General features: G+C 46.6%; 1 protein-coding gene across 4 annotated transcripts in view; it reads left to right on the plus strand.

The window, feature by feature from the left end:
• Nucleotides 1-18,861: 18,861 nt before the first annotated feature.
• The window catches only part of Hnf1b (HNF1 homeobox B), a 52,646-nt gene continuing 44,144 nt past the window's right edge, over nt 18,862-27,363 (plus strand). For all 4 annotated transcript variants that reach the window (XM_027426440.2, XM_027426441.2, XM_027426442.2 and 1 more), the window contains exons 1-2: nt 18,862-19,205; nt 23,825-24,024. In XM_027426440.2, the coding sequence (XP_027282241.1) occupies nt 18,862-19,205; nt 23,825-24,024 (544 nt within the window). The remainder of the gene's footprint in view (nt 19,206-23,824; nt 24,025-27,363) is intronic.

Raw genomic sequence — 27,363 nt, forward strand, 5'->3', positions numbered from 1 at the left:
GGAGGGTTTTCTACACTTTATAAAGCCACTTCACTTTACTCCCCTTGTTTGCTGCAGAACAAACCGACATAATCCTTAACTGCTTGAGTTCCAAAGGTCCATTCAGTATGGCTGACATACGCTAGGGTGTTCAATAAACAAGTGAATGGAAGAACGGTAACTCAGTGGTTAGGGGTGCTTGGGGCTCTTGAAGAGGACCTGAGTATCGTTCCCAGAACCCGCAGCTCTCACAACCGCTCACACACATTCACAAAAATCTTAAAAATTATTTTTAATGAGTGAGTGAATGCCTGCAGAGATGGCCCTATGGTTAAGAGCACTTACTGCTCTTGCAGAGGACCGGGTTTGGTTCCCAGAATCTACACAGTGACTTACAACAGTTTATAACTCCATTTAGAGGGGATCCTATGCCCTCTTCTGGCCTCCATAGGCACCAGGCACACACACAGTGCACTTACATGCATGCAGACAAAACACCCACACCTAAAGTAAAGTAAACAAATCTTTATTTTAATAGGTAAATGAATGAGTAAATGGTTAGCAAGTAGCTCATGAGGCATGAGTGGAAAGAGGCTCAACCTTACAGAGGAGGCGGGTGGTAAGCCACACTGCCTGGAAGTTTGAGGCTGGGGAGGTGGCTCAGTCATTGAAGGGCTTGGTATGCCAGCATGAGAACATGAGCTTAATGCCCAGAACCCAAATCAAAAGCTGGGGGCGCCCCCCCTCCCCCGCATACCTGTAACCCCATGACTGGGGAAGTAGAAACAGAAGAATCCCAGGGACTTGTTAGTGAACTCCAGGTTCAGCAAGAGACCCTGTCTCAGAAGAACAAGGTGGAGAGTGATGGAGGGTGACGTTTGACATTGACCCCTGATCTCCACACTTATGTACACACAGAAACATGTACAAAACACAAGCACACAGAAGAAAAAAAGAAAAAACAGTGGGATAGGCTCTGTGGGAATAAGTATGAGCTTACTGTGTACAGTCTTTCTGTCACGTGTTTTACAGGCTTCATTTAATACTCAGAAGAACCTAGATGAGCAAGTAGAAGCCTCCATTAAAATTAATTTAATTGATTGCCTCGATAAATGGAAATGCTAACCCCATGACCCAAAGTCACTGTCACTTTGAAATCATCTCCCAGTCTGCTTCTTAAAAACAGTGGGAGCTCTGACAATGCATGGGGTTCTCAAAGTCTTCATCATCTTGTCTGTAAAACAAATGTAATAATGTTTCCAACTTTTAGGTGGTGAGAATTAAGTGGGATAAAGCAACTCAGATGCTGTAAGCCAAGCACACAGTAAGACTTCTGTAGCTGCAGCAGCAGGAGAGGGAGTCATAGTAGTTCCAGGGTGATGATCACCTCTAACCTTTACAGTTTAACATGGACTTTATTCTGGGAGTCTGAGAATGGGAGTAGGGCCTGGATTCAAATCTTGGGATTTACCCAACTTGGCCCCCTGAACATGGTGGCTGCAATTCCCAAACACCACCACAAGGTGGGGCAGGGCTTTGGAGCTCATGGTACCTGAACTCTCCTCCTAGGAAAATGGCTGGGTTGGGACATGGAAAGAGCCCTAAGGAAATAGGCAAGTCCTCCTTGGTCTGTTAGGAAGGGCTGGCTAGCAGATCTTTTGTGGGGGATTTGTCTCTAGCACTCAAAGCGGGCTCAGGAAAGCAAAAAAAGGTGTATGTGTGCTTGTGGCGAGAGAGCTTACTGAACTGGTATTTTGCAGGTTGAACAAGGCAGTAGCGGTGAAGGTCCTGGTGTGTTGCCAGTAGTAACCACAGCAACTGCTCCAAGAAAGGCAAGTGCGGCTGTCACTTGTCGGAGTCCCATGATAATGAAGAGGGTTTGCCACTGCTTTGGCTTCATCAAGGTTAGAGTCTCCTGTGCTGTTCAACATGTGTCGAAGGTGACAGTCCTGGCTTCCTGGTGAAATTTCAAGGCCCTCAGGTCAAAGACTGAAGAACACAAACACGTGTTTTGACTTGTGCACAATTTCAGCTATAACTCTAGACCGACAGTAGCTGGATCAAGACGCCTGACCGTGGGTCTGCAGTGAAATCTATAGCCTACCAGTCTTCCTGCACGGGGTGTGTGACAAAGCGACCAGGCACACATTGGCTGCAGGTAGCTTTGGGGAGGCTGCCCTGGGTGACCCTCTGCTCTCAGTCTAAACCACAGCTCTGGGAGAATGTGTTGACTCTGACCAAACTGACCCTAGCCCTGGACAGAAACACTGGTATGGAACAGAAGGGACAGTACAAGAAATTAACTTGGTTGAGTGCTTTTAGGCCATGTGGGTTTTGTTTTTTTCAAGTTCACAAGACCATTTCCTGAGGGACAGGATGAAACTGATGTATAAGTGACTCTTGACCCTGAGGGAAGATGGAGAGGGAGAACTAGGAGCCCACTAAAGCAGACAGACGCAAGAGAGGCAGAGGGCAAAGGTCTGCTTGAAGTATATTCTCTGGCCTCTGAAGTCCACCTTGGCCTCATTGCCCCTTTGGCCTGATGTATCTCTATTCTCTCATCTGAAACATGAGGGTGACAGAGCAATGGGTCACCAAGGTCTTTTAAGGACCCTGGACATAGCACCTGATAGGGGCTTGAAGTGAGGATTCTGGCTTCTTGTGGGCGGTGACCCCAGAGCCGTGCTTCCTGTCTATGGCTCGGCTTCTCTGAGTGCAGATGGCCTCAAGGTCACTCCATATGATAACCTCTGAGGATGTGTTCATCAGGGACACCCATGCCACTTCTAAAGTTCCCCATCCTGACTCAACATTGTTTGGGGGTAGAGTGGCTGGTGAGTTTCACTTCTCTCTCTTTGTTCCTCAACTATGGGAACTTTCATGATGACATGGTCCTGCAGAGATGATCAGGAAATTCAGTGGATGAAGGTGAACATGACTGTCCCTTATACAAAGGAGAGAATCCATGGGGATGTTGGAAAATCACTGTCTTTCCATGTAGTTGTTTCCTCTATCACAAACAAGAGGGCATGTTTGTTCGTATTCAGCAGTATCACTCTCTGCCCCAAAGAAGTCTCATCTAACTCTATAATTAAATGTCTCAAGGACAACCGGGGATATGGCTCGGTGGGTAAAGACAACTGCTACCAAGGTTGCCACATGGTAGAAGAGAACTGACTCCCTCAAGAAGTCCCCTGATCTCCATAAACATGTGGGCAAAAATACAAACAACAAACAAACAATAAGAATTTTAGATGTCTCCAGAAAAAATAAACAAACAAGAGTCAGCCCTGGCAATGCAGCAAGGAAAAGGGTAGGTGGGGGTCTAATTTTTTAGATTGAGAACACCAGGCTTCAAGTCTCACCTTCCAGCTCGATCTCATCGAGGGATTTGGGGGCAGATTTTGGAATCTAAGGGCTCTGTGCTTCCACCTACTCAACTTCAAACTCTGCATTCTGTGATTTGAAAAATGCAAAACCCAGAAGCAGAGCTGGGGCAGAAAGACCTCAGATCCCAGGACAGAAGCATGGGCCGGCTGGAGTCTCTTGCTAGCGCCATGGTTTCAGGCAAAAACCTCCGCCTCACCAGGCTGTCCTGTGAGCTTCTCACCTCAAGCTTGAGTCCACGATGAGAGTTCAGTACATACAGTGCTTATTATACATAGAGCTCCCGGCTTGATGTGATGTTTATTTAATGTATGTGAACACCTGTACATGAATTCAGGTGCCCAGCAAGCCTGGAGACAGATTTTTTACCAAGCAATGAATGTGACTTCAAAATGTGATTTATTACACGCCTGTCTCTGGCTGCCCTATACTCTGTAGGTTTTGAGCACCCAAGAAGTTTCTCAAAGATGAACACAATTAAGTTTAAACAGCAAACCAAGCGTTCGTGAGACAAGGGACTCCATCTTGTTCTTTTGTTTCAATCTTCCACGGCAAGCCTGTTTTCTTAACCCTGTCTGAGAGGTGCTTAAGGGATAGATAGATCGGATCAAAGAAAAGGACCTTGGAGGTCATTTTTCTCAACTGCCTTCATTAAACCAAGAAAACCAGAGCCCAGAGACAGCGTTTGCATGCCCTAGTGACCCAGTGTTTGGGAAGCAATGGAGAGTTAGTATTTAGTGCTCCTGACTCCTGGGTCAATGGTTCTCCACTGTACCTCTTTGGGTTGAGGAATAAATGAAGCCGGTTAGCGGGGAATCAAGATTTTTGGAGGTGGGGGCTGAGAGTGGAGGAGTGGACTTGGACCCTTTGATGGGCTTGCTGTATCTGACAAGAATCTGAGGGCTTCCTTATGGGGACAGTGGGATAGAGCAGGGGTCTTGAATGGCCCCCTTGAGCTTCTGGGATTTCTCTGGGGCCTGCAATGTTTGCACTGGTCTAGACATTTTCTACCGAACCTCCCGGCAAATATTTGAAGGCCCCGATACAATGCCACACAAATAACCATATCTAAAGCTCTCACGTGTAAACAGCCTGAAGTCCTTGGTCAGCCAGCAGGGATCAGAGAGAAAAAAACAAACTCAAGCTGGCTTCTTCCTCAAAGCAGTTTTTCAAAGAAAAACCTCAAAAACAACCTCAAAAAAAAAAAAAAAAAGTGGTGGATTTTTGTTGTGGCTAAAGTCAGGTGTGTGTGAGGGGGAAGGGTTACTATTTACAGCTGGGAGGGAAGGGTGTGTGGGTGTATGTATGTATGTATGTTTGTGTGAGTGTATTTGTATGTGTGTATGTATGTATTTGTGTGTATGTATGTATTTGTGTATGTATGTGTGTAGTATGTATATTTGTGTGTGAGTGTATTTGAATGTGTATGTATGTATATTTATGTGTATGTATGTATTTGTATGTATGTATGTATTTGTATGTATGTATGTATTTGTGTATGTATGTATGTATTTGTGTGTATGTATGTATTTGTGTGTATGTATGTGTGTATGTATGTATATTTGTGTGTGAGTGTATTTGAGTGTGTATGTATGTATATTTGTGTGTATGTATGTGTGTGTATGTATGTATGTATGTATTTGTGTGTGTATGTATGTATTTGTATGTATGTATGTGTGTAGTATGTATACTTGTGTGTGAGTGTATATGAATGTGTATGTATGTATATTTATGTGTATGTATGTGTGCGTGTGTGTGAGAGACAGAGTTAGAATTCCACTCTCCCTTGAGGCTGACTGATGTCCATCACAGGCATATGTGTCATTTTGTCTGAAGATGCACCACTGGCCTGCTTCCACATTTCAGCTGGTATGAATCAGGCAGCTATGAACATGGGTGAGCAAATATCTCTTCTATACTTTACTACATTTGAATTTTTAAGATTCATATTGAGCTTTCTATGTATGTGTGTATGTCTCTCTCTTTGTGCATGTTTTGTGTATGTGCACATGTGTGTCCATGTGAGTACATTTGCACACTGGCTCACGGAGACCAGAGCTGTCAGATCCGTTGGCGCTGGATATATAGCTGTGAGCTCCCTGACAAGACAGGAATGCTGGAATCTGAACCCTGCACCTGCTCCAGAGGAACAGCAAGAGCTCTTAACCACTGAGCTGTCTCTCTAGCCCTATATTTGTCATTTTTTTAAAGTTTTTTCTTGTTGTTGTTTGGTTTGTTTTTTGTTTTTTTCCGAGGGCTCACATAGTTTAGAGAAGTATCCTGTCATGAGACAAGGAAACAATAGTGACAATGACAGGTTCAGAGCTCGGGGCAGACTCCATAGATTGTGAGTGACCAGAGGGCAGAGGGCAGCCGGGCAGTGGTGGAACATGCCTTTAATCCCAGTACTCAGGAGGCAGAGGCAGGCGGATCTCTGTGAGTTCAAGGCCAGCCTGGTCTCCAGAGTGAGTTCCAAGACAGGCTCCAAAGCTACACAGAGAAGCCCTGTCTCAAAAAAATCAAAAACAGAACACAGGGCAGGGTCTACCCTGTGCCCAGCACCATGGCTGTCTTATTGTAGGCACTTAATGAATACGCACTAGATTCCATCGTCTAAAAGGAGTAACGTCAAAACAACACATAGGCTAGTGACAGAGCTTCCCAAAAGAAACAAAAGGGACACAGAGAAGCAGTGCGGTGGTGACAACAGAGGAGAGGCTAGCACTGCATAGCCCCCTGTGTGACCACAGGTCTTAAATTCTAAAGCCCCATTGCCTCAGTCTCATTTCCTCAGACACTGTCACCTGGAGCCTGTTCGTTTATTATATTTGAGAGTTTCACTAAGTTGCCCAGACTAACCTCGAGTGCATTCTGAAGCCAAGGCAGGCATTGAACTCATGATCCTTCTGCCTCAGCCTCCCAAGTAACTGGTATTACAGGCCTAAGCCACCAGGTCTAGTGACACTGCCTACTCCATATGTCACAATACTGTTGTAAAATTTCACCTTTTCATAATTCAGTCCCCATAATTCAGTTCAGGGTTCCATCAAAACTAAAATAAGAGAATGCCATCCGATGACACCGAGTGTATTTTCATTTCGCTATTTTAAGTATTATTTTCTTTTCTATTTGTAGAGTCATTCTGCAGCGATGGGACATCTCTTATTGTTATTCTGAACAAAGCTCTAATTTCAAAGATCCTAGGAGCCTGGAGCATGACTCTGTCTCAGGACAAGGCTTCTGGGAACCCAGTCCCTGCTCCTCTCTCTGCAGACCGGGAAGCTTCTCGGCTCCATTGTGGCCAGCTCCAGGTGCATGGAGAAATTAATGAGGTGTGGGGGACAAGGATGGGAAAGGTCAAGTTCTCCATTGCTGCTGACACAACTGCCAAGAGAGGCCATGGAGGGGAACTAGCTATAAGAGAAGAGATGCGGACCAGAAAGCAATGGCCATTTCATTAACCGGTGGTTCTGAGTGTGTGGAAAGAGGCCAAGGTCCAGCCTATAGACTGTGACCCGCATTCCTGAAAAGATGAGGGCTCTGAGCAGAGGCTGGCCCTAAAGTGGACAGCTGCCTCTGAATAGTGGCACCTAGGGGCATCTCTCCTCTCCTCTCCTCTCCCCTCCTCTCCTCTCCTCTCCTCTCCCCTCCCCTCCCCCCCTCCCCCCTCCCCTCCCCTCCCCTCTCCTCTCCTCTCCTCTCCTCTCCTCTCCTCTTTCCTCTCTTACTTTCTCCCTCTCTTCCCCTCCCCCTCCACTATCTTTCCCCCTCTTCCTTTCTTCCTTTCTCTTTCCTCCCTTATCTCTCTCGCTTTTGTCTCTTTCTTAGTGTCTTCCTCCCCTCCCTGCTTCTCTTATCCCATATTGCTAAGCAATTCCACACACATACACACTTTTTTTTCCCTTCAAATCTTAACAAGATTCCTGAGAAGTAGCTATCCGATAACTTCTATCTAGGTTTCTGTTTATCTAAAAGTAAAACAAGGGGCTGGAGAGATGGCTCAGTGGTTAAGAGCACCGTCTGCTCTTATTAGAGGACCCAGGCTCAGTTCCCAGAACCGGCATCATGGCTCACAACCTCCTCTAACTACAGTTTCAGGGAATCCGATGCCCTTTTCCGACCTCCTGGAGTACCAAGCACTCAGGTAGTGAACCTACATGCAAACAAACATTTACACATATAAGATATATAAAATAATAATCTTTGAAATTAAAAGAAAATTTGGCAAAATGTGATGACACCTGTGTATGAAAAGGCCACAGTGAAGCCCATTACTTTGCATGCTAGCAGTAAACTTAACCGATCTTGTGCATGAGAACAGGAGTCCCCGAGTTGGGGTGCGCAAGACGGTGTACAGAAGAGATGCGAGTAAGTCTTGTCTCCCTCACGTTTGTCAGCGCCTTTATTTTTATGTTAGTTTCATACATAGAAGAGCAGCGCAGTGACATGTGACATAGGTTAATTTGTAGCAACATCATGTAAGGGTGCCCAGATGGTCTCTCTTTTCTAACTGCAGCTGCTCTGCCAACAGACCTTCGCCACCTCCTGCCTGAGGAAGGGCAGAAGGTCCCTGAATACTTTCCATCTAATAAGTCCCTGGGTCCCTCTGCCTGAACATGTGCCATGCCACCTTTGACAGTTTGGTCAATCTTTAATTTTTTATTTTGACTCTGGGTGTGTGGTGTAAATATGCCTGTGTGCTTGCGGGGGTGGGGTGCGTGCATGGGGGGGGGACACATTAGGGGTTGGTGGCAGGTGACTTCCTCTAGCACTCTCCAACCTACTTGACTTTGAGACAAAGTATCTCATTGGACCTGGAATTCAGCGATTGGCTAGGCTGGCTGGCCCGTGAGCCTCCCTGTGCAGCGATGACAAACGCCTACCTCCATATCCAGTTTTTTACATGGTTGCTGGGTATCAAAACCCAGGCCTTAGGCTTGTGCACTTTACCAACAGAGCCATCGCTACACCCCCATTTTAAAGATGGAAACATTGAGGCCCAGAGAGGTTAAATAACGTTTCCATATGTAGTTAGTGAATCTGAAGTCTGAAGCCTGATATTTTTGACTCCAGAAAAAGAGTCAGAAATCGTTTCCCTAATCTGTCATCCTAATTTTGTAGGAGGGACCACAGGACATCGTAAGACTCGCCTAAGATAATGGTCTAAATCTTAGCACAGTAATGGAAGCCCGTGAAATCACCACTACAGTTACTGATGTTATAAGGGACTTGTGTAACCCAGGCTAGCCTCAAACTCTATGCAGGCAAAGCTGGCCTTGAACTCCTGATCTGCTAGTCTCCACCTCCCAAGTGCTGGAATTACAGGTGTGTGCTGCCATGCCCAGCCCTAATGAGGGAACCACAGGCCTGGCAGCCAGTGTCAGTCAATAGCAGCTCTGCCATGATTTCCTGGTGTCTCCCTGGTCCACACAGACAGCTGGCCCCACACCCATCCCATCCTTACCTGCTTTCCCAGCTAAACCTCAGCTCAGCTTTTCTTTCTCCCCGAAATGCTATAGAGCTTTACTTCAGTACTAGAATCCTGCTTCATCCTTTAGGGTCTTCCAAGAATTCTGCTGCTTCCCCGTGTGTGTGTGTGTGTGTGTGTGTGTGTGTGTGTGTGTGTGTGTGTGTGCATTTACTTGCATGTGTGTGTATGCATACATATGTACACATGTGTATACACATGCATACATGTGTGTGTACATGCATACCTATGTGCGTGCAGTTGCACTCAGGTGTGTGTGTGTGTGTGTGTGTGTGTGTGTGTGTGTGTGTGTAGGACAGAGGCAGATGCCAAAAGAGGATTTTTAATTTATTTTGAAACAGAATCTCTCATTGAACCTAGGGCTCACCCATTAGACAAGACCGACTGCCCAGCAGGCCCTGGCGACCTCCTGGCTCCACCTCCCCAGCATCAGAATTACAGGCAATAACCCAGCTGGGAACTGGATTCAGGGCCTGATGTTGATTTAGCAAGCACTTTACTGACTGAGCCATCTCCCCAGGCCCTGTTTCCCCTATTTTTAATTAAGATTTGCTTCTATTTATTGATTGTGCCAGGCAGTTTATCTATAGCATGTGCCTTACAGATTTTTATAGTGTCTATTTTATAGATGAACAAACCAAGGTTAAGAGTAGCAAGCTGCCCAAAGGCACGTATAGAGGGCAGCAGAGACAGGTGTCAGATCCACATCATCTGGTGCCAACCTGGTTTCCCTGTGGCACCTGCCTCTTGACTGGTATGGAAACTGAAGCCAGGAGGAACTGCTTTTGAATCTCAACTCAGTATGAGAAGTTCCCTGCAACTCAAGCTCTCTGAGCATCAGTTAAGAAAACTAGCCAGGTGGTGGCACACGCCTTTGATCCCAGCATTTGGGGAGGCAGAGGCAGGTGGATCTCTGAGTTTGAGGCCAGCCTGATCTACAGAGTGAGTTCCAAGACAGCCAAGGCTACACAGAGAAACTTTGTCTCAAAAACAAAAACAAATTTAAAATGTAAAAAGAAAGAAAAAGTTGGAGGTGGGGGAGAAGGAATGGGGGTGAGGGGAGGGAGAGGAAGAGGGGAATTACATGTGAAACAAGCCTGTTCCCTAACTTGAATTAATAATAATAATAATAATAATAATAATAATAATAATAATAATAATAATAAAAAGAGAAAAAAAGAAAGAATAAGAAAGACAAAACAACAACAACAAAAATACCAGGTGGTAGTGGCACATGCCTTTAACCCCAGCACTCAGGAGGCAAAGGCAGGCGGATCTCTTGAGTTCTGAGTTCAAGGCCAGCCTGAGCTACACAGAGAAACCTGTCTCAAAAAACAAAACAACCCAAAAATTTAAAAAAGAAAGAAAAAGCAACAATAATACTGTCCCGAAGTCAACTATGAGGAGTAAATGGATGCCTGATACACATTGTAGAGGCAGTAGAGACAGGTGCACACGTGTCTGTATCTCTCATGCCAACTCATTACAGCAGGAATTGAATCCAATTTGTCCCAATAATGCCAGACCCCTAACGCTCTGCCCAGCATGTGACTCATGCTTAGGAAATGCTTGCTTCACTGACTCAGCATACCCAGAAGCTCTTTACCCCCAGGCCTGGGAGCTGAGTCTGCATCTGGTCACGAGGGCACAAAAGGGTACCTTGGTCATCGCTAGCGCAAGGCTGAGTGGCCACATGTGTGCAGGGGACAAACTGTGGCCAGAGCCCTCAAAGGGCACTGTAGGCAGAGTATAGAGGAAGGGCTCACTGCTCAGAACTAAGAACTGCAGGGTTGAAGAGGAAGAAGCTTCATTGAGTGAGGAGGCACAGGGTAATGCTGAATGGGTGGAGATGTCTGGCTCATGGAATGACTCCTTTCAGCCCCAGGAAAGGGAAATAGTTAAGATCTCATGGGTAAACTGGGAAGGAGAGTAGAAGGGAGGGGAATGGGGTTCAAGATGGCTGAGTTGGGGGAGGGCTGGAGCAATGAAAGAGATATCTTGATAGAGGGAGCCATTAAGAAGTTAGGGAGAAACCAGGTGTTAGGGAAATTCCCAGGAATCCATAAGGATGACCCTTGCTAAGACTCCTAGTAATAGAGAGAGTGAGCGAACTGGCCTTCCCCTATAATCAGATTAGTGACTACCCTATTTGTTATCATGGAATCTACATCCAGTAACTGATGGAAACAGATGCAGTGATCCACAGCCAAGCACTGGGCTGAGCACCTGGAGTTCAGTTGAAGAGAAGGAGGAGGGATCATACGAACAAGGGGGTCAAGATCATGATGGAGAAAACCACAGAGACAGATGACCTGAGCTAATGGGAACTCATGGACTCTGGACTAACAGCTGGGGATCCTGCATGGGACTGAACTAAGCCTTCTAAAAATGGTTGGCGGGGGGTGGGGGTGGGGTGGGGTACCTGGCAGTGGGACCAGGATTTATCCTGGGTTCATGAACTGGCTTTTTGGAGCCCATTCCCTATGGCGGGATACCTAGTTCGGCCTGGATGCAGAGGGGAGGGGCTAGTCCTGCCTCAGTTTGCTATGCCAGACTTTGTTGACTACCCAAGGGAGGCTTTACGCCCTCTGAGGAGGGGATAGGGGTGGGATGGGGAGAGGTGGGGGTAGGGAGAAGGTGAGAGAGGGGGAACTGGGGCTAGTATGTAAAATGAAAAAAAATTAAGTTAAAAAAAGAAAGAAAGAAAAAGGAAGCCATAGAAGAAAAAAAGAATGGGCCCTTCCCTGGCACACTCTCTTGGAGAAGAAATAAAGGAGCTATTCTATTTCTAGAGCATGGCATTAGGAGTGAAATGGGCATTTCTTGTGTCTTACTCAGAGACCTTTTTCCTACACCTAAGCTGTGCTTTGTGCTCAACCTGTCATATAGACAATGTCATTAGAAAAAAAAAACAACACAAACAAACAAAACCACTTAACAGGTCACTGGTGGTCCTCAGTTCAAATTGCAGGTCCCAGTCCTTATCCATGTATAGGTTATTGGTCAAATCGTACCCTCTTGGGGCTTCTGTTTCCTTCCTATTAAAGTGAGAATGGTCTGTCCAGCTTTAGAGAAGAAAATTCATCTCATTACAATCTTTTTATTATGTTTTAGTGTGTGTGTGTGTGTGTGTGTGTGTGTGTGTGTGTGTGTGTGTGTGTGTGTGTGTGTTGGGATGTACGTGAGCCACAGCCTGAGTGTGGAGGTCAGTCAGAGGACAACCTGCAGGAGGAAACTTTCTCCTTTCACTCTGTGGGTCCCTGGGGTCAAATTCATGCCATCAGGCTCTGTGGTAGGTGCCTTTACCCACTGAGCCATCTCGCCAGCCCAGAACTTACTTTATTTTCTGTGTGAGTCGGCTTATATGCATTTCAAAAATAAACTTTAATATTAAAAATTTTGTAATGAAAACATATGCAAAATCACATCCCATTTAGTGTGTGGGCCATCTGCCTGTGTCATCTGTCACCCCACTGATCGCCAGGCTTGAGTGGCTGATCTGGCTGACTAGGTAGCTGTCCATTCCTCCCTTAGCACTTCATGTGCTTCCAAGCATCCAGGCTAAAAGAGGACAACTTTCCTCTACTAGGGAATAAGTTGTAGGTCAATCCTCTACTAGGAAACAAGTTGTAGGGGCATTTGCCTGCTAAATCCTCCAAGCAAGCTCTCAGAATTTATTGTAATATTAATCTGAGGACAGATTCCAGGAAACATCAATAGAAGTTACATGTTGTTTTTTTCTGTACACTTTGGTCTATCTAATATCATTTACCCATTAACACTCTGGTCATACCTACTGTACATGAAGCCCTTGATATATTCTATAAGAATCTGAGAACCATCCCTGTGTCCTATGCCCATCACCCTTCTCACTTCTCACAGGTGTTGCAGAGGAAGGAAGAAGTGTGGGCTATTGTTCTGCAAAGAAGGTTCTCAATGCTAGGTGTAGTATTTATTAGTTTAATATCACACTAGGCTTCCGGTTTTCAATTTAATCTTTTACAAGCTGCTGGGAACACCCTATTTCTAAAACTGACCCAGTAGAGGATATGGGTTGTTGAATCAAAAGACGAGAACTATCTGTCCTTAGGAGTTTCCCTAGCTAAGTGATCTCAGCAGCAGGCTTGAGGAATAAGGGCTTGGAGCTGGAAGTGACTTCTAGAAGGCGAGGGTTTGGGATTTGGTGATTCCTTCAAAGGGCTGCACACATTGTGTATACTTACTGAATGTTTGGTATGGAGCTTACCTGTATGCTGGGTGGTTAGAAAGGAGGGAGAAAGTTGGGTGGAGGGAAGAAGAGAGGGAGGGAGGGAAGGAAGGAGGGAGGGAGGTAAATCTTGAGCCATGTGTTATGACTGAGCAAGCACTTGCTTTGGGTCCTGCTCACACTAACCCATTCAAGATATTTTTCTGAATTATGTTATTTAACTCTTCCAACAACCTAATGCAGCATAAATTCCACTGTCATCAATGTTTACACATGCTCGTGATATAAAAACTAAAAGAAAAGGAGCAACTTGTCCAAAGTCAAACTAGGCATTTCCAGAAAGCAGCTGCTCCACTTGATTCCAAAACTGGACTTCCTAATGTCCTGGGTTATATTTCTTGGGAAAGTCATTGCTTCTCTCAAATAAGACATCTGCTTATTTCTTTATTTCTTCCCCATGAGGGAACAAAGGATGTAAGACCACTTCCAAAGTCACTATGTATCTACAGCTTCTTGCCTGCAAAAGTGTTTTACCCAGAGATTGATGAGTGTGGCTCATGGACCAAATATGTTGTCAACCAATTTTTTTTAATAAATAAATTTTTCACGGGACAGCCATGGGTTTTCATTTTTGCATTGTGTGCAATAGAATGGAGTAGTTGTTACAGAGATTTGAGTGACCACAGAGCCTAAAATATTTACTATATAACCCTTTATGGAAAAGGATTGTTGACTATTAGAACATACTAATGTCTAGGGTTTCGTTTGGCTTGGTTCTAAGTTTTGAGACTAAGTAGTGCTGTGTAGTCCTGACTGGCCAGGTGTAGTAGCTCACACCTTTAATCCCAGCACTTGGGAGGCAGATCTCTGAGCTTGAAGCCAGCCTGTCTACAAATCGAGTTTCAGAATAGCCAGAGCTACACAGAGAAACCCTGTCTCAAAAAACAAAAAACAAACAAACAAACAAAACAAAAAAAAGAAAAAATATTCTAGAAGACCACATATCACCTGTAAACAATTGGTGGGTAAGTTAGTGACAACTGTTTACATTTTTATATGCTGGAATTTTTTATATGTTGGAATATACATGATTTATATGTTGAATTGTTGTCATGTTGTTTTTGAGACAGGGAATCATATAGTTCAGGCAAGCCTTGAACTCTTTCAAACTGGCCTTAAATCCCTGATGCTCCTGCTTCTACCTCTAAATTAACACCATACACAACTTTGCTTTTTTGTTTTGTTTTTTGGTTTTGGTTTTGGTTTTTCGAGACAGGGTTTCTCTATGTAGCTTTTACATATAAAGTAAAAATATTTTAGGCTGGAGAGATGGCTCAGAGGTTAAGAGCACTGAACTGCTCTTCCAGAGGTCCTGAGTTCAATTCCCAGCAACCACATGGTGGCTCACAACCATCCGTTATGAGATCTGGTGCCCTCTTCTGGTGTGCAGATATATATGGAAGCAGAATGTTGTATACACAATAAATAAAGAAATTCTTTTTTTAAAAAAAAGTATTTTTTTAATTGGGGACTGGAGAGATGGTTTAGCATTTAAGAGCACCAGCCTATCTTGCAGTGGATCTGAATTCAGTTCTGGCACCCACATGGGGGCTCACACCCACCTGTAACCCCAGCTTCAGTATCAGATGCCCTCTTCTGGCCTCCCTAGACACTGCATGCACATGGTGCACAGACATTTGGGCACACCCATACACATTAAAAATAAACACAGAAAAATGGCTCAGTGATTAAGGGCACTGACTGTTCTTCTAGAGGACCCTCGTTCCCTGTTCTATTCTCAGCACCCACATGGCAGCTCACATCCATCTGTAACTCCAGTTCCAGGGGATCAGTGCCCTGTTCTGCCTTCCACTGGCACCAGGCACACACATGGTACACAGACATACATGTAAGCAAGACACTAGTAGACATAAAATAACAAATAAGTTCATTTTAAATATAAAATAAGAATGAATTATCATTTAAAATAAGTAAATAAGCAAACATTAAAAAAAAATAGAACCTTCCTGCTACACTAGTGTCCTAAAGGACTACGGGTTTGCTTTCCTAGTTGACACAATACAAATGAAACACACAGTACGTACATATCTATCTGTTTGTGCCTAAGAGTGTTATTACTTTGAGTCTACAATTCCATTGCTGATGACCAGGAAAATTTGACAAGTCAGCAAAATCTTCCTTTGTGGTACCATCCAAGGTGCCCACTTGCTCCTTCGTTCCACAGATATCTTACTGAGCAACTGAAAATTTCAGCAGCTCTCCAGGCAATGGCAAGTAAGAGGCGAGAAGGCCCTATTTCTCTGGATCTTATTCTCTGTGATGTAATTTCTCATGGGCCCCTGAAAAATCCCACGTCTCCCACTATACAGAGGACTGGCCTCAGTTCTTTGACCACCTGCCCAAAGATATGGAAGTGGACATCTCAGGAACTTAAGGCCTTTAAGGAATTTCATATCATAGAATTTAGGTGGTCACTCAATTCCCCACCCCACAAGACATAAATAAATCACAATGATGAATCTTCGTCAGGATGCAGTTGCGGTCTGTGACTCCAAAGCCTGTCCTCCATCCCTATGGTGTGTGCTCCATCTCCCTCCTGTAGGACCCTCCCCCACCCCACCCCCCCCAGCCCCACCCCCACCTTCTCATTCATCCTGAAACTCGTCTTCTCTTAGGGAGAAGTTTTTTGTTTTGTTTTGTTTTGTTTTTTGTTTGTTTGTTTGTTTTTCGAGACAGGGTTTCTCTGTAGCTTTGGAGGCTGTCCTGGAACTAGCTCTTGTAGACCAGGCTGGCCTCGAACTCACAGAGATCCGCCTGCCTCTGCATCCTGAGTGCTGGGATTAAAGGCGTGTGCCACCACCGCCCGGCGTAGGGACAAGTTTCACTGTAGAGTGAAACTTTCATGGGGTGGCTCATGTAGTCATGCAGTTCTAATTGTATTTTCCTTTTTTTTTTTTAATTTTCATGACACGGCTGGAGAGATGGCTCAGTGGTTAAGGTCATTTATTGAGCTTACAGAGAGGACCTGGGTTCAATTCCCAGCACCCACAAGCCAGCTCACAATTGTCTGTAACACCAATTCCTCTGACCCAACCGCAACACTCTTCTGGTCTCCAAGGACATCAGGCACACACATGGTGCACATACAAACATACATGCAAGCAAAACACTCCTTCACATAAAAAAAAAAACCAATACATGTTCATGGGTATAAAATCTGCTAGCAAATCTGTAATTGCAATTAACTTGATTTTGACTTATATTGCCTGCCTGGAGTAGTAAATAAACTGTAGGTCTGGGTAGGACAATCTCAGGGCAAGAATAGCCAAGTTACCAGGGAGACCTACCTGCACACACATGGGAACTGTTCCCTGCACTATAGGTGTAGCTTCCTGCATATTTACTGCATATACGGGTGCCTGGTGTGTGTGTGTGGGGGGGGGTGTTAACACTTGAGTTTTGAGAGGGGGGGAGGTTTGGGTGTCTGGTGGCCCACGCTAGTTAGAACTACAAAGTCAAAGCTGTGTTGATAAGTAGACGGTGATGGTGGCTTTTTAATGCTTTTTCCTGGCTTAACACAAACTGATGGGCATTATTCTTATGATATTGAGTGAGAGACAGGGGAAACAAGGCTTTCAGCCAGAGACATTTACTCTGAACACTTCATTATCCTGCCTGAGTGGTGCTGGGAGTCAGAGAGTTCTCCTACAGGGCAGAATCACAAGAGGCAAGAATCTGTCACATGTCACAACAAACTAGAAAGCAAGAAGGTGAAACGAAGGGCCCCACTTCTGTGAACTTGTAACCCCTTTCTTAGATAAACAGTGCTAGGAGTAAACCTTGGGTGGGATTCCACGCATGCACCCACGCCCTTCGGAGCACAGGTGATCCGATACCGGTCACTGCTCTGCGTTTCACAGAGTCTTCCTGACTCAGAATCCCCGAGTCTGCTCACCAGGAGGTCTGACCCCGTGCCTAGCACATGGGGGCTGCGGGCCTCTCTTCTCCCTTGCGAATATTCATCTCTACCTCTGACCCAACCGCAATTTCCTCCCAATCCGTTGCGTTTGAAAGTGCAAGCAGTTAAGAGACTGTACTTAGAAGTTCCTTTGTTCAAAAGTTACGAATCCGTAACTTTTGTCCTTCTTTGCCCAATTCTTCCAACCTGATTCTGAGAACCCTAAGCTTCCAAAGGGCTATATTCTACCCCTGGGAAGTGGCCTCCCATTTTCACTGACTGGAAAGTGTGAACAAAGGTGTCAGCCAGCTTTGCACAGGTGATCTCCCTCAGTGTCTATACCTTTACTGCATCCTGGCTATTAGGAGTATATTTCACCAACGGAGGTTCAAAATGGCCTCTGCCCCGGGAGCTACTACTGTTTGTGGATCTAAGCAGCCTCTACCCCTGCAGGTCAGGTCCAAGCCTGGAGGTCTGGGTGCGGCCTGCACCTCCTTTCTTCCTCTCCGGGTCCCAGGGGAGATGTGGCAGAAACTCCTGCTGCGCCGAAAGGCTCATGGCTTCCTTCCGGGCCAGACCTGGGTGGGAGGAAAAAGTTTCTTCAATGGCTTTGGGGGTGCCTGCTTTAGGTGACAGGCAAGACCACCGCCACAGTGAACTTGAGTTTACTAGAGCGCGTCTCTAACTCCCGGCACCGATACCGAGGACCTCCTAGAACTAAGAACCAGAAAAAGTGGGTAATCCGCAGCTGCAACAGTTGGTACAGCCACAAGCAAAGCTAAGCAATCATCGGGGTCCCTCCAGCCCTAGCGCGTTTATTATGTTCCGGGTTTAGGCTACAGAGCGTGCCCCAGGTGTCCTGCTCCTCCAGGCTTGGCGGGGCTAGTGCAGCCCTGCTGCAGCGGAGCTCCACTTTCGCTACTCCCTCTGGCCATAAATTAGTCGGTGGGCGCCTCCTTTCAAGGGTCCTAAAGGCCTCTAGCACCCTAACTACGCGATATGGGCCAGCTGTCCTGCAAATCCGAACAACCGGGCCTGACTGAGGAGAGCCTGGAGAGCAGAACACAGAGAAAAATAAACGGGGTCCCTCCAATTCGTTCTAACCGTCCCCAGAGCCACTCTCTTCTTCCTGGTGCCCATTCCCAAAGGATCTAACTCTCCACCACCCCGCTGCATTTCCAGGTTTGCTACCTGCGGACACCTTGGAAACTCTCTGCTCTCTTCATCCTCCCCTTACTCCCCTCTTCCAAGGCACCCCAACTTTCTCCAGCTCTCTCACCTGAACCCCCGAAGCGCAGTTTCTTCTTTCTGGACTAAAGTTGAACGCGCTGCCCGTGGAAAAGCCCCCCCACCCCACCCAGCCTAGGCTGCAAACCACTTGCTGAACAAGTCCAAAGGTTAGCTAAAGTTTGGCTGATAAACAGAATCGGTAGAGAAGATTTGGAGCCCCCCCAAGGGTGAGTACAATGGGCTCTGGCAAGTCCCGATCCTGGCCCAAGTCTCCGGCTCCGTTGGGTTGTCCCTTAGGCTCTCCCACTCTCTCGGTTTTCCCCCTCCCCGCCACCATTTGCATCTTGCCGAAAGCCGAGCCCTTCCCACTCATTTGCATATCTTATATGGCCTAATGGTGGCGATCATGGCAAGTTAGAAGTTTTCTGACTCCTCTCGGAGGAGACTCCGGGACCCCAGGGAGTAACAGGTGTCTGGAGGCTAAAGGGTGGAGGGGTTCCAGGACTCGGGGTTCTCTTGTAAAACTCCCCTCCACCCTCCTCTCTCACACCCACCCATCCCCTCACCCCCTTCTTTTTTCGTCCTTGGAAAATGGTGTCCAAGCTCACCTCTCTACAGCAAGAACTCCTGAGCGCCCTGCTGAGCTCTGGAGTTACCAAGGAAGTGCTGATCCAGGCCTTAGAGGAGTTACTGCCGACCCCGAACTTCGGGGTGAAACTGGAGACACTGCCCCTGTCCCCCGGGAGCGGGGCCGATCTGGACACCAAGCCGGTTTTCCATACTCTCACCAATGGCCACGCCAAGGGTCGCTTGTCTGGGGACGAGGGCTCGGAGGATGGGGACGACTATGACACTCCTCCCATCCTCAAGGAGCTGCAAGCACTCAACACCGAAGAGGCCGCGGAGCAGCGGGCAGAGGTAGACCGGATGCTCAGGTAGGCAGCAAGCGAGGTGCTGGGTACGCCCCGGGCCACCCCACCCCCCCATCCCCCCGGGTCCCTGGAGTCAGTTTCTGGCCCGGCGCTGGAGGCGTGTGGTGCAGACTATTCGCCTACGAGCCCCTTTCCTATGGGAAAAATTCCCCGAGGGTGCTCTGCTTCTCTGCTAACAATTGAACCAGTCTCTCAGCCGGGTGACCTGGAAGCCGAGACTTCATCTGCTTCTACCTAGGCCGCTGCCCTGGACGCAAGCACCTTTTTGGTGGTACCCAGGCGCGAGAACCGAAGGTATGAAGCCTCAGGTCACACGACTAGAGGTACAGGTGGGTGCAGTGAAGCAGCTGTGAATTTCCTAGGACCTCAAACTATGCCCCCACCCACTTCTAAAACCTCAAGCCACGCGTTTCTCCCAGAGACCCGCCGCTCTTTGCAGAGAGGCTCTGGAAGCATGGGTGGCTGAGGCCTGGGAGGCAAGTTCTTTGGGTTCTTGCTTCTACAGCTCCAGTGCGAGCGAGCGAGATTCGGGTTTAGATTTGTAAAGCGGCAAGCTTGCTGTAGGGTCACGATGGACCCGTGCTGGGCAAAAGAACCCACGAATGAAAGGAAGAGAGAATAGGTGGGGTCCACGCTCCTAAGGCACCCTCGGCCCACTTTGTGGAGCACCTGGTCCCAGTCTGACTGGGAAAGGTGGGCGTGTATACATCTTACTACAGACACCCCTGCGATCCCGGGGGATCCGGCGGGCTGGCAGTCAGTCGGGTGGCTGGGATCACTTGCCTGTCCTCTCGCACTGGCCTACACTTTGACAGCTAGTTACTAATTATCCAAGGAGCCAAGTGATTTCCCTTAGACCACACGTCGTTCCGGAGCCACTTGGCTTCAGGAAGGAGCCCCTCGCGTGGCCTCTGACTCTTAAGCCCGGAGGCTTTAAAGTTTCAGGATCCAGAGTGAATGCCCGGCCTTGGAGGCTCGACTCTCTCTCCTCTCCCGCAGGGCAGTGCGCGCGCGGGCTGGGATATGACCTTGCATTTGAATTTGCGCTTTGGGGACCCGGCCGCTTGCCCTCTAGTCAAGGCAATCTGAAGGACTTCTAGTTTTGTTTTTTAATCCCCCTAAATATTTTTTCTCTAATTCTCAAGCTTGAGTTTCTTCCCTCGCTGTTTCTCCATGTGGCGGTGATTTCTCTCCGGCCGGGTTTAGGGGCCTGGATGTTATCAGGAGTAGAGGGAACGGACTGGGGAGCGGAGCCCCTCCGAGCGCTTAGGGAGCCAAGGTGATAGGGAGGTTGTCCTGGGCCCGGCTAAGCTACCTAGCACCCCATCGCCAGACCCGTGGGGCCTGGGTCCCTCCTCCTGGCTGCCCTTCCCCGCTGTCTAGTTGGCCTCGGAGCCGACCTAGGGAAGCCGGGGAGGCCTAGTGCATCTCTCTACTGCGATCCCCACACCGTGCTGGACACAGCGGAGATGTAACATAAACTGCAGCACGTGGAGTTAGGGTGTTATTAATTTATTCCTATAAATCATCAACAGAAAGTACACAAAGACCGTGATTAGGTTGAAAAGAGAGGCGGGTTATTCATTGGTGAAGTTGTAAACTCGGCTTAGAAGGGAAGGAAATCAAAACGCAGGAGGGGGTGCTCGCGGGGCGCTGGCACGGCACACGCACTGCGCCGCAGGGCGCGCCCCCAGGTCCCTGTGTCACTCCGGGAAGCCAATACCCGCAGGGCCCCGCAGGCACAGAGCCTGTCCGGGTCGGAGGTCTTAGGACATGGTCCTTCCCTCCCCCAAGCTGGTGGAGAGCAAAAGGAGAGGAGCCCAGACTCCAGCTGGGGTGAGGACCCAGGACACACCCTAAGGTTTTTGTCCCTTTCACAAGCTGGTGCCGCCTTCCCTCCCCCGGGCCTCCTGAAGCTTCCGACGTTATTAAAGTAATTTTTCAAGAAATTGCTAGCGGCTCCCCGGTCGCTACACAGCCGGCTGCAGGGTACCAGGCATCTCCCCCGCCCCAACCCTCCTTGTTCCCCTGTAAGTCAGAAAGAAAAGAAAGGTGAGCGGGGGAGGAGGGTCACACTGTGGTGCGCCTGGACGCCTTCACCCTGGCTGGAGGAGCTTGGCCTGAGAGGAAGGTCGCAAACTGTAGCGTCCTGCAGTCACCGACTGCGGGCCTGGGGGCTGATGTGTCCCGGGCACGTAGGAGAATCAGCCGCTACCTAGGAAGCAGGAACGGAGGCTCCTGGCCCGCGCGGTTGGGGCACAAGGCTTCTCTGTTCTGGGCAACAAAGTCATTGTTGAGGAAGGAGCCGGTCGGGCGGACAATGTGGCCAGCGCGGGTTGGCGTTTGACAACACCTGCTCTGGCTCCCAAAAAGCCAACTTTTACTGGTGATCCCGATTTTATCCCAGAAAGGAAACTATATTTCCCAAAAACTCCTTCTCGGGGCCTCAGAGCTCTCTCCAGGGAACACGCAGGACAGACATTAAGGGGTCTGAGAGGTTAAAAAAAAAAAAAAGAAAAAGAAAAAAAGAAAAAAGAAAAGAAGAAAGAAAGAAAAGAAAAGAAAGTGTAGCTACGCCATCTTACCCCCAATTCAAAACTTGTAATTCCGGGCCTGAAGGTTTTGTCTCAACGGTTTTTGTGCGGGTTTTCTTTTGATTTTTGTTTTGTTTTTCTCTTTCTTTCTTAACTGTTGAGTTAATGTCCCCTTTGCACAGAACCATTCACACTTGGAACACAACCTATTTTGCTAGGTTTCTTAGGCACGCAGAATACAGGTAAAGCAGTTCAACAAAGGAAAAACGCCCAAATAATCTGTTAAAGCGGTACCGTATTAACTTTTAAAACCCAAATACTGTTTTCTCTAACTTTTGGAGCTATTGTTTGTACCTGTTAGAAATGTTTTTCTACTCTAAAAATATCTTTGGAAATGTTAGCCAGCAATGAGTGTTTAGACGATCACTGGTATTTATGTGGTTATGTCTAAAATGTTGATTGCCGTGTTTTTCTCTCGCTCACGGTGAATTCCTCCAGGTATGACACTGGAACGCATTTCCTCTGCTTTTGTTTTTATTATTTCATTAGGTTGTTTTACTTTATGTGCCTTTATAAATGCTTGAGAAATTTGTTAACTTATGTGTAATTCTCAAAAACATCTCTTTTAAAGACTGCCTTCTCACAAATTCAATAGCCAAGGCATGCTGAAATAGTCACAATGCAGATGCCTACAATATCTCCCTTGATTGCTGGAGATTTTTAATACATTAAGCAAATTAATTGATTTTACAGGTACCATTGAAAAATAATTGTTTTACCACTGTGTCTAATTTGGTCTCAGCTTTAACGCCAATTTTTATTGTTTCATCCGAACCCAATTTTTTTTCAGGTTCTATTAAGGTAATATATATCAACAAGTAGTGAAGGACTGTTTCCATAACTGCATTAAATAAATTGTACATACATTTGTATTGTTCCTTTAAGACTCTTGATCTATGCCCTCTGTTTTACTTTCTTGGTCTCTTAATTTAAATGACAGTTCTCATTCTAAGTTTTCCATTTAACAAGCAAGAAAGAATAACAGTGAGGAGGTTGGAAACATTCTAAATAAAAAAGCCTCTGTGCCATCCCTGTGCCTTGTTTATAATGGCAAGCTGTGCCTGTGTTTGCAAGACATAAGAAGCCTGACTACATTCTCAGTCCAAACTTGAAATCCACAGAACTGTCACCTCCCAGGCAGCTTTTCTGTATCAGAGAGATACAATCGCACAGGCAAATGGGGCATTGAGATCATTAATGTCTCACTCCCCAAACTGAAATTACTCTTCTTTAATACGATGTATTTGGGAGGCAGGCCTGTGGATAATTAAGAAACAAAACAAAAACAAAAACAAATACTTTACCTGCTTTGCAATGGTCCTGATTCTTAACCGGAGGGAGTGTTGCCATTGTATTTGAAAACACTTTTCTAAAATTCCACTAACAATGTAATATTTGGCTACAAAAGGAATCACAACTATACAAATGTTTATGAAATATCTCAGTTTGACTGAGGGAGGTTTCTAAACAATTTTTTAAACATCCAGACACTCTTTGGAAGACTCCTTGCCTCCCAGGAAGTGGGCACACAGGCCCACCCCTCCTTTAACAAAACTGGGCCTCCTTTTGAGAAGTAGAAAACCTGCTGGAGAGGTTTAGACTGAAACAGGGTGGGTTGAAAAACTCATTTGGCTCCGTGTCGAATCAGCTTGGCCAACTGGGGCCCTAGCACCTCCACTTTCCTGTGGGGCTCTTGCCTTTTAGTCTCTTGAAACCCAAAGAAAGCAGAATAAAGCAAGAACTTTAGCTTCTGTGGCATGCCGGGTGGGGAGTGTGATGGGGTGGGAGTGGGCTTAAAGATGAGCATTCTTCTGTGCCTGTCTCAGAAGGAAAAGCTAAGTCGTGAGCACACCACTGGGGAAGCGTCTAACCCTCTCCCATTTTGTTTCCTTTTAGCCATACGCCCCTCTCAAGGTTGTCATTTGGACAGGTAGAGAGATATGTTAGGATGAGTTTTGTACTTAGCAGGTGAATATTTTTCCCTGGGCTTTCCCCACCAGCACCCTAATCGTCTGCTTATCTGTCTAGCGAGGACCCTTGGAGAGCTGCCAAAATGATCAAGGGCTACATGCAGCAACACAACATCCCCCAGAGGGAGGTGGTTGATGTCACAGGCCTGAACCAATCCCACCTCTCCCAGCACCTCAACAAGGGCACCCCCATGAAGACCCAGAAGCGAGCTGCACTGTACACCTGGTACGTCAGAAAGCAACGGGAGATCCTCCGACGTAAGTGTTTTAAACCTGCCTCTGCTTCAACCTGCAGTGACTTTTGTCCTCACTCTGACCCCAATGGGCTGCCTCAGTTTCCCCTCCATCCAGAAGGCCTTGTAAAGTAGTTGGAAATATAAGAAGGGGGCAGGTAGCGTGGCCTTACTTACAGTTGCTGCACAGTGGGTTATCTTGTATGTTTCCCTCTCGCACCTCGCTACATAGCTAGTTGCACTGAAAAGTCCTTCAGTATAGACAGTATACCTTTTAGACTTTCTTTCCAACATCCCTTTCTTTGTCTCTGGTTGACACACGGCCACAGGTCTGAGTTACCAAGAAGACATTACATAGTGGTCAACAATATTGATCATCATTATTGTTATTTTCCTCCCCTCTGGGAAAAATACAAATATCTAAGGGTTTGTATTGACAACCAGAACCTGACCCTGATCCTTGGAAGGGGTGGCAGAGGGGTGGGGGTGGGGAGCTAAGTCCAGAGACAATTTAAAGTGCTTGCCCACATTTACCAAGATTAGAAACTGGGGCTCAGCTGTGAGTGACTCCATCTAGTGAAGACGGACTTTCTGTCAGAGGCAGAATACAGTTAGAATGTCTGCACTTGGAACCAGTTTTTTTTTTGGTTTTTTACATACTTAATTTTAATTAAATGTTCTTAGCTTTTGAAAGAAATTATTAAAGAAAAATAGAAAAAGATTCTCATTTTGCAGCAAGTTGCCCACATACTAGGTTATCCCACACGTTTCACAAAACCACCAAATTTACCAGATTACTTTTGAAATGCTACTACCATCTAAAAGTCAGATTTTGTTCCAATGTCATCAGTTATTGCATTAACAATGTTTACGGTGGATTATCTGTGCAGAGTGACATGTGGTGGTTTGCTGATTCAATTCTTATCACTTCAGGGTTTTTGTTTGTTTAGGATTTTGGTTTTATTTTGTGTGTGTGTGTGTGTGTGTGTGTGTGTTTTCAAGACAGGGTTTCTCTGTGTAGCCCTGGCTGTCCTGGAACTCACTCTGTAGACCAGGCTGGCCTCGAACTCAGAGATCTGCCTGCCTCTGTCTCTCAAGTGCTGGGATCAAAGGTGTGCACTAGGCCAGGTTTATTACAGTTCTTAACCCAAGGTCTCTTTTCTGTCCCAAGATTCCTTCCACCCAAGAATGCTGAGGATCCTGGGTCTTTAAGCTGAGAGGGGTTTGAACCTTGAGCTGTTTTTACTGGGGGAGACCATACTTAGCCATTCCACTTGAGCTATTTGGACCCAGTCCTTTATGTAGAACACTTTCAGCTGCTGCCTCTCTATCTTCACTCAGCCCACCACTGTCACTCCCCAACTCACCCCCCCCCCAACTTCCCTCCCTGGGCTAGGAGCCTCTGTGTCTTTTTGCCAACATTTTCATCCCCATCATTTTCTTGATAGGATTTTTCTCTCTTGCTGGACAGTTGTTTTTCAAATTGCTCTTGGATTTGTTTTTTCTTACACACTGCTCCAAAATGATCATGTTTATTGTGCCAGTGTCTGTGGGCAGAAAGGCCATCAGTGGCAGGAAAGGTTTGGGGCAGTTGTCTCCAGCTGAGGTTAACTTTCTGGAGTTGGAACATTGTATGGACAGGAGTAGAAGCCACAGCAAGGCTGTCTGCTGTGTCGAGGACTCAGTCCTTTAAAGTATGGGCTCACTGCCACCCCCACCTCCCACCCTCATATGGGTGATATTTGAGGGATTGACCTCCTGACATGAAGCAGCTCTTCAGTTTCTGCATGGCTCCAAAACATTCTCAGGGGCCACAGTCTCCAAAGGCCAGACAGCCCTAGGACTGGCTCAGCAGTCAGGGTGGTATGCTCTCAGCTCCCCCAGGACAGACAAAGTGACACAGAAGACACTGGACGGTCTAACAAGACAGGAGTCCCAGAAAGAGTCTCGGGATGCTCAAGAAGGGGTCATTGACCAAGTGGACGGCAGTCTGCAAGGGACATTTTGTTCAGTGTTATTGTTTTGTGGGCTTAAAGTTACAGGAGACAGAACTTAGGGACATGTTCCCCCTCCTGTAATTATCATGCACACACCTTGTCATGTCCCAAGTACTATGCTAGCATGTAGGGTACACAGGTCCTTGCCTCCAGGGATTTATACTCCCTTGAAGGAGGTGAGAAGTTTGAGCAATTAATGGCAACTGCTTTCCAAGTGCTCTCTAAAAGGCATGCACTGGGCTGCAGTGATTGCAATATCACCTGGAGAAATCCTGGAGGACTTACTGGAGGAGGTAGCATTTGCATCAATTTTTAAGGATAAAGAAAGGACACACCAGCATGGGACAAAAACTGAGGATAGAAACAAAAGAAAGACCAAGTGAATGGGTTGAATGGAAAGAGAGAGGGGGGAATGAAAATATGATACATAAAAGTTTCGTGAAAAACCAAACTAATAAATGGTACTATTCAAAGGCTTTGTCTATACATATACAACTTTCTGGACTAGCTCCCAAGCCTAGGATGAGTCTGTTGGAACAAGTGCTCCAATGTTGTTTTAATAGGTATCAAACATCTTCTGTTTAGTTTGAAAGAAAGTGGAGGGGAATTGGTGGAAGTGGAGTACCTGTGGGAGTCTAGTTCTTCAAACACTGAGTGTGCCTAGGCCAGGTCCCTGAGGCCTGTAGGCCCTGACTGGCCCACAAATGCTCTGGGTTCAGACCTTGTGCAGACTACTGTCTCCCAAAAGAGCAGCCTCATACGGGGTCTGCCTGCAGCAAAAGCCTCCTCTACCTAAGTCAGATTTGGGGAGCTTGGGGTATTGCTATTTGGATGATTAATAAGCTAGTGGCTAGGAGCAGTCGAGCATTCTAGGCTCCTGTGACTTTGGCTATGTCACTCTGCATTCTGAACTTCAGTTTCTTTATCTGCTATTGGAAATAATGACACTTCTCCTGTAGAAAGGCTTCGAGAATTACACAAAGGGTTACATGTAGACACTGTTGGGCTGTAGAGATGGCCCACTTCCTGTGAACTGTAGTGAAGTCTGTTTGTTTCAAATGAAAAATCTCAAATGAATCCCAGACATTTAGGGTTATCCTCACTGGCTTCTGCCATTACTCATAGGGACTGTACAGATGCCATGCAGGGTCCACAGGGAGCAGGGGAGCCGTTAAATAGTTCCCTCCCCGGCTGCACAGGAGACTTCTGTCTCTACCTTCACCCTCAAGTGACAGCATATTGAGAGCTGCTGTGAAGACTGAGGGATATAAGGACTGAAAACACCTGGAAAAATCTGACTGTGGGAGGAGTTATCGTTTTCCCACATCATCCCAGGGAAGCTCATGGCATTCTGCTTTTGCATTTAG

The sequence above is a fragment of the Cricetulus griseus genome, chromosome 7 (assembly GCF_003668045.3).
Source record: "Cricetulus griseus strain 17A/GY chromosome 7, alternate assembly CriGri-PICRH-1.0, whole genome shotgun sequence".
Classification (NCBI taxonomy): domain Eukaryota; kingdom Metazoa; phylum Chordata; class Mammalia; order Rodentia; family Cricetidae; genus Cricetulus; species Cricetulus griseus.